This window comes from Eubalaena glacialis, chromosome 18 (assembly GCF_028564815.1).
Source record: "Eubalaena glacialis isolate mEubGla1 chromosome 18, mEubGla1.1.hap2.+ XY, whole genome shotgun sequence".
In the NCBI taxonomy this organism is placed as follows: domain Eukaryota; kingdom Metazoa; phylum Chordata; class Mammalia; order Artiodactyla; family Balaenidae; genus Eubalaena; species Eubalaena glacialis.
Window position 1 is genome coordinate 49,329,482 of NC_083733.1, and position 8,049 is coordinate 49,337,530.

Genomic DNA, 8,049 nt, shown 5'->3' on the forward strand with positions numbered 1-8,049 from the left:
AGTAAGCAGTCCACTCAACAATAGCAGAATACACATTCTTTTCACATTCCCATAAACATATACCAAGATATTTGAGGCCATAAAATAAACCTCAACAAATTTAAAAGAATTAAAATCATACAGAGTATATTCCTTGGCCAAAAGAGACTCAAAATAGAAATCAACATGAGAAATAAAACATAAAAATCTCCGAGCACTTGGACCTTAAACAATACACTTTTAAATAATCAATGGGTTAAAGGGGAATCTCTAGAGAAATTAAAAAAATACACTGAAATGAATGAAAATAAAAATACAACATATCAAATTTTGTGAATTCATCTAAAGCAGTGCTGAGAGGGAAATTTAGAGCACTAAGTACTAATACTAGAGAAGAGTAAATGTCTTAATAATTAAAGTTTCTACCTCTATAAACTAGAAAAAGAAATGCAAAATAAACCTAAAGCAAGAAGAAAGAAAACAAACAAACAAAAAAGATAATACCAGAAATCAATTAAATTGAAAAACAGAAGATCAATGAAACAAAAAGATGGTTTTTCCCAGAAAATCAATAAAAACCCCTACTAAGACTGACAAAGTTAAAGAGAAAGAAGACACAAATCACTGATAGAAATGAAACAGAGCCTGTCACTATAGCCTGTAAGAGGATAAGAAGGATATATTATGAACAACTTTACACCCTTAAATTTGAGAATTGTAAACACACACACACACACACACACAATCTAACAAAATTCAACCAATTGACATTCTGAATAGCCCCATAACCATTAATGCAATTAAATTTGTAACTATAAAGCTACCAAAAAAGGAATCTCCATGTCCAGATGATTTCACTGGAGATTTCTATGAAACTTTAAAGAAAAATTAGTGCCAATTATACACAATTATTTACAGAAAATAAAAGTAGAGGGAATATTTTACAACTTATTTTATGAGGCCAGTATTACTCTGATACCAAAACCAAATGAAAATATAAAAGAAGGAGAAGAAGAAAAGGAAGGAGAAAAGGAAAAAGAAGAAAACTACAGATCAGTAATTCTTATAAACTTATACACAGAAGTTCTCGACAAAATATTAACAAATCAAATACAGCAATGTATAAAACTAATTATACATCTGGATTGTATTCTTTTTCTAGGGCTGCCATAACAAAATATCACAGACTGGTGGCTTAGACATCAGAAATTTATTTTCTCACAATTCTGGAGGATGGAAGTCTAAGATCATGGTGTCAGCATAGTTGGTTTCTTCTGAGTCCTCTCTCTTTGGCTTGCTGTGTCCTCAAATGTCATCCCTTTGTGTTGCCTGTGTCCTAGTCTCTACTTCTTATAAGGACACTAATCATATTGGATTAGAGCCCACTCTAATGACCCCATTTTATTTAATTACTTTTTAAAAGACGTTATCCCCAAATACAGTCACATTCTGAAGTACTGGGGGTTAGGGCTCCAACATATTGAATTTTCAAGAGACATGGTTCAGCACATAGCAAGGACCAAGTAGGATTTATTCTGGGTATGCAAATTTGGTTGGATGTATGAAAGTCAGTTAAGTCCAGGAAGTTGGAGAGCAATGACCTTGATGTTCAGCAGGATGGTAGTTGTTGATGCTCATGAGCTGTGACAGGGGAGTGATATGGATGTAAGCCCAGCTGGAGCAGCTGAGGGAAAAATGGAGAGAACACAGATTGTGGAGAACATTTTCAAGGTTCTCTAGAAATTGGCCCCCTGAAAGCCTTAGTGGGGACAACTTAGCCAAGTGAGTAATATTTGAGATTTGGGGACCTGAGTATATCCTTGGGTAGGCACTCCCTAAAGAACAATTTGGGCATCCTAGATTTTTCTGATCTGTTACCTAGCATAGGAGCTGAAGTGATGCGATGTGAACCCAAGGCTGAGTTCTAGTTCTGCCCCTAGCTTGCTGTGTGATCTTGAGCAAGTGCCCTCTCTTGTGTGGGCCTGAGGAGGAATATGTGTGGTTTTTTTTTTCCTTCTTGTTAGCCCCCATTCCCTCACAACTAATAGTTCAGTTCAGCCCCTACGCATGAACAAAAGAGTCCCAACCTTATACCTCATTGGTACTTCTACAGCCTTGCCCCTCCCCACAAGACAAGGACATTTGGCTGAAGCCCATGCCTCCTTCTCCTGACCACACCAACTATGTGGATCCCCTGCCCGAATTGCCCTGAATCTGAGACCAAGCCTGAATTTACCTCTTCCTTGGTTCCCACCTCTCAAGTGCGGACCGTAAACCCTGGGTTGGAGTTATGGCCAAGGGTCTGCTGTTTGTCAGAAGAATAGGCAGAGCATGACATGCAGGCTGGGTATTCACCTGTGTGAATGGGAAGCCCTTCAGGATGCAGGAGAGAGCAGAGGTGGGAAGGAAGCTGTCTGTAGGCTGAGGAGGGGCTTGTGCAGTGGTGGGGGTTAGAACTGGGTGCATTCTCTTTGAGTAGACAGAATTCCAAGGTTTTTGGGAATTCTAAATTCAAACCTAACCTCACAGGCTGTTATAAAGCTATATTTATCCAGTAGAAGGATGTAACATGTTTTATTTAACAGTTTGTAACTTATTTGTAACATTTAAAAATATTTGTACTCATATGGGGATCCATGAAAGTGTTAGGTAAGATTGGGCCTATGACAGGACCCTTGGGAGAAATGTCCTCTCTCTGATTATATGTTGTTTTAGGAGGGACGGAGAATCCAGATCCATTCCTCTCCTTACATAGAAGTAGCAGAAGACCTTTCACCGGAATCTTCCTTTCCTTGTCCTTTAGGCACCAAAGGTCAAGCATATGACCTAAGCTCAACCGATCATATTCTTTCTTCCTAGACTTGGACCTGGGACTAAGTAAATAGACGTAGGTGATGTTCATTCTAGCAGGAGTGAATCCTGGGGTTAAGTGTCCCCTGTTCTGGCTCCAGCCTTACTGCTCAGCCTCAGACTCCAGGTTGCTTACCCCATACATTCTGGAAGCTGCTTGATATCTTCTCTATTGTGTTTAATTTGGTCAGTTGATTTCTGTTGCTTATCTTCAGAGAACCCTTGGGTATTTCAGACCTCAACTTTCTGCTTTGTCAATGATCTCAAAGGGTCCTTCCAGCTCTGATGCTCAATAGCCCATGTTCCAGAAGCTGCAGAAGCTACTCAGCTTCCTCCAAATGATAAGTACATATTTGTAGATAGGAGGTTTCTCAGCTAATGCTGTCCACACAGCACAAGTTGTATAGATCTGGTGGACAAGATAATGAGTAGGATCGGCACTGGTCCTGGAGGTGGGGGGATAAAGATGTGTCTGGGGATGTGAAGTGGACCGCTGTTGTGGAATTTCTAGATTTGACCTTTGTATTAAAGGAAACTCTGTGTCCAACATTGCTTTAATGGATTCTGGATGACCTTAAGCCACTCTGCCCATAGGCCAGGAGTATCCAACTCCAGCTGCATCCTTTCATTTGATGACTCAGTTCAGCCCAATCTAGCAAGTTCAGATTGGTACTATTTGAATGCTCTGAAGGTCACTGGATCCTTCAAGGTGAGTGTGTATTAGCATCTGCCCTCAAGGAGCTTATAGGCCATCTACTGCTTTGCCAGGCTTCTCCAAAGCACCTTTCCCTTCTTCTTGCTCTTAGTCCTCCTAGCAAGAGAGCATTTGTACCAACCCCCAGAGTCTGAGATTTACAACACACACATATTCTAAGAATTCCAAAAATGATATCTGATTTTGCAGAATTTATATAACCAAAACCTGCACTTTTATATACGTCTTCAGCCCCCTTCCTAACTCACCCCAACCACAGATATGGAGAGAGGGTGATTCAGTAGAACTCCATTTGGCCAAGGTTGGAGTTATGTCTCAAATACTTCTCTGAATTGATGGCAGACAAAACCTCCTCACTATCCAGATCTGAGACTGTTACTGGATTGCAAAGTGGTGGTGTTTGTGTTGTTCCCTCAGTTCTTAACATTGGGAGGTTCTGGCACTCGGTGGGGTGGGGTGACTGGAAGCATTGGGGGGAGGGGTGTTTGGGGGCTTGATGTGTTTGTTCTTTCATACACAGCTCACTCTGTTCCTGGCCCCCTTTACAGATGACAAGAGGTGCTAGACAGTGGAAAGTAAGATGTGTGGTGCTGCAGGCAGAAACTTGATATGGTGTAATTACTGTACATTAAAATAGATGGAATTTGGATATAAAAGCAGAGCAGACCATATCTTACGTGATGCTGAGAAGGGAGGCATCACCCCAGTCTGCATGTGCGTGTGCCTGAAAGAGCGTTCTAGTCTCTGAAAATGGCACATGGGCCAAAAAGTCCAAATAAACACCTCATTGCTGGGACTGGGAGGGGAGGGGGCTCTCACCAAGACAGATGAGAGTGGATGCGAATCAAAAACCACACTCATATGAGCCATCTTTTGGTTTGAACTTTTACTCAAATATGAGGAACTGAATTTCTCTTTTCAGAACCAAACTAAAGCCATGCCAATTCCTTTCTTTGGGCAGAGAAAAGCAATTCAGTTTCCCAAGATTTTCCTGAATAATTGTGCCAGACTAGGTGAAGGGAGAATAGGTTACCACATGCCCCAAGTAGCTTACTAGTTTATTTGACAGTCTAAAGACCAGTGAGAATAACTTTTGAAAATACAATTTATAATTGAGTATTATTATGCTTAGTTTGACTAAGGATGTCAAAAAACAGAGGGATCAGTTATTGGTCCAAAAAATTCATTGGGAAGGTACAACTTGAACTAACCTTGAAGAGTAGATTCAATTAGACAAAGGGGTGGAACATGTACTGTCTAGTTAGGGGTGGCAAACAGCATGAGAAATAGCTCAGAGTTAAGTACTGAGATGGTATATGTGTGAATAGATGGGGGAAGAAAAGAGAAAGGATACTTTGGGTGCGATAAAACCAAGAGAGTTCAAGTGTTAGATATGGACTTGACTAGTGATTCCCTTACTGCCCCATATCAACCCTAAGAATCTCTGATCATAAGGTACCCAGAAAAAATAAAGGGCTAAGCTTCAGAGAGTGGGAGGGTGCCATGGAAGGGGTGTATGATGGGATTTATTGGAGAGGGTGCTATAAGAGTAATACTGATCCTTAGCTTTTGACTGGGTTTTACATTTCTTTTTTGTTACTCTTTTGATCACAGCACCTCAGCCAAGGGAAAGACAGAATAAAGCAGCCTTAATTTCTCTGTGACACATTATTGAATTTTTAGAAAAGAAGATGTCACACTGGGTGTCCTGCCCACCAGACGGCTGGCTTCCTGTGGGTCTGACACTGAATTTCGTGATCTCTTTCCCAAGTGACGGAGTACACACAGCTGTCACCACTGAGATGCACCTCTTTGGGTGGTTTTCTAAAATTGCTCTTAACATACATTTAAATATATGAAAGTCATTCCTGGAGGTGAGGTCATTTTGAATGCAAGGTGATCGTCACGTCCCTTGCAATCATAGAAGAAACTGGAAATAAAGTCCAGCCTGCTGATGTCATAACCAGCACTCATGAGCTGAGATAACAATATCATGTGTTTAAACGTGGGCTCCATCTCCCAGGTGAGTCCTCACTTTTCCTCACTCCGCTTCATTGAGGTCTCTACCATGTTTGACTGATGTCAAAATGAAGGATGGAGAGTAAGCAGGCCTAAGGAAGACCACTTCCTGTTCAAAAGGACATCTGGCTAGGAGACCTTGATTTAGCTGCACCTCCATGCTCACACACACACACACACACACACACACACACACACACATACACACACACACACAATTCTGCCCAAGTACTGATGAAGACAGATGGGGAAAATGGAAACTCACACCATCATCCCAAACAGAAGCTAACAGACATTAATGCCAGCAGGTGGAAGGAATTCTACCCAAGTGACAGTATCTTTAGAAATACAAAGAAAATTGGGGAAAACACAATTATAATGACATCCTTTAACTTGATTTTGTCTTTGAGAGATCAAATAGGAAAAAAGTGAGAAAATCTGAATAATATAACACTTTACCTTATGGAGAATATGCTTTATTTCCTAGCACCCGTATAATCTTTATTAAAACATAAACTTCTGATTTTTAAAGATACACTTTTAAAAATCAGAAGTTTATGTTTCACACCTAACCAAGTATAATTAAAGTAATACTCAATGACAAATATTTAGTAAAAATAACAATCATTAGGAAATTAAGTAATACTACTTGTCAAATAAAAATTCAAAATTTAATTATATATTTATATTATATTTATATAAAAATTTAATTATATATTTATTTACATTTTATATATATATATAATCTTAAAAATGGTCAGTTTGTCTGAGAGAAAAATTTAAAACATTACATATTTTCATCTTTAACAAAAATTTTAACGAGCTGAATATTAACTCAAAGACTTAGAAATATAACAATAAAAAATCCAACAGAAAACGTAGAACCAGTTAAGACCAGAATTTAAACGAATTAGAAAAAGAAAAGGAGTAGAATATATTGTGTATATGCACATATTGTGTGAGTGTGTGTATATATATAATATTTTAAATCGTTTTTCTGAAAGTTCTAGACATTGCAAAAAAATACATGACCTGTATAAATACTGGGGAAAAGAAAACAAAATTATTATGATTTACTGTTAGATTATTTCTCCCTAAATGCTAAGACAAATGAGCAATGATTAAAACTAATATGGATTATACTTAATCGAATTGTCGAGATGTCTGGTCGCGGCAAGGGTGGGAAGGGCCTGGGGAAAGGAGGTGCCAAGCGCCACCGCAAGGTTCTGCGCGATAACATCCAGGGGATTGCCAAACCCGCCATCCGACGCCTAGCTCGGCGTGGCGGGGTGAAGCGCATCTCCGGCCTCATCTATGAGGAGACCCGTGGGGTGCTGAAGGTGTTCCTGGAGAACGTGATCCGGGACGCCGTTACCTACACTGAGCACGCCAAGCGCAAGACTGTCACCGCTATGGACATGGTCTACACGCTCAAGCACCAGGGACGCACTCTGTACGGCTTTGGTGGCTAGAGTTGTTCCAAGGCATCATAACGTCGCTTAAAGGCCCTTTTTAGGGCAAAAAAAAAAAAAAAACTAATATGAAATGTGATTGGAATAAATTACATGATTTTTTTTTGAAATTTGACAACCTGACTTTAAGGTCTATGGAAGAAACAATAAGTGAAAAAGTCCAGAAAAAATGTACATGCAGTAATTCAGGAAGTTTTTCCCTTTACACATTATACATCTGCAATAATAAAATCAGTGTGGTTTGGTTTTCTATGACAAACCAATGGACCAGGAGAAAAATTTCAGAAGCATGCCTAGGTTTATGTAATATGGAATTTAAACTCTGTAGATAAAGGATAAACGGCTCATTTGATGCGTTGGAACAATGGCCAACTTTTTTCAAAAAGAAATATAATCAGTAATTCATAACAATAATCAAAGCAAGTTTCATGTAGATAAAATATTTAAATGTAAGTAATGAAATCATAGAAGTACTAGAAGCAAACGTGGGTATATATATCATTGGCAGATGGGTGGGATGTTTATTCTAAACTGTATAATTTTAGAATAAACATGTTTCTATTTTAATTATAGTAAAATTTGATACTTATATAAATGAAATAATATTTGTTATATCAAATCCATATATTAACTCTTTTATGCTGTCTACTTTTGGTGTCTTGCTTGGAAAACCGTGTGTGTGCTTGCTTGTGTGTGCACGTGTTTGTGTGTGTGTGTACGTTCTAAAAACAAGGACCCCATGAAAATCAGACTAGCATAACATTTAAGAGTACAGATCCTGCCATCTGGCACACTTAAAATCCAACTTCACGTGACCTTAGGCAATTTAACCTTTTTATGCCCCAATTTTCTTAACTGTAAAATGGAAATAATAACATTACCTAATACATTGGGCTGTCTGGAGGATTAAGTTAGTTAGCATATGTAAAGTACTTAGAATAGTAGTTGGCAAATTTAAACATTATTTAATGTTACTATTAAAATAATACTAATGTACATTAGAAGATTATTTAG

The 8,049-nt window shown here is 38.7% G+C and overlaps 1 protein-coding gene across 1 annotated transcript; it reads left to right on the forward strand.

Annotated features, from left to right (window-relative positions):
* Nucleotides 1-6,720: 6,720 nt before the first annotated feature.
* LOC133079058 (histone H4-like) lies at nucleotides 6,721-7,035 on the forward strand. Its single transcript, XM_061174333.1, has one exon. The coding sequence runs from the start codon at nucleotides 6,724-6,726 to the stop codon at nucleotides 7,033-7,035; it is 312 nt and encodes a 103-aa protein (XP_061030316.1). The 5' UTR covers nucleotides 6,721-6,723.
* Nucleotides 7,036-8,049: the final 1,014 nt, after the last annotated feature.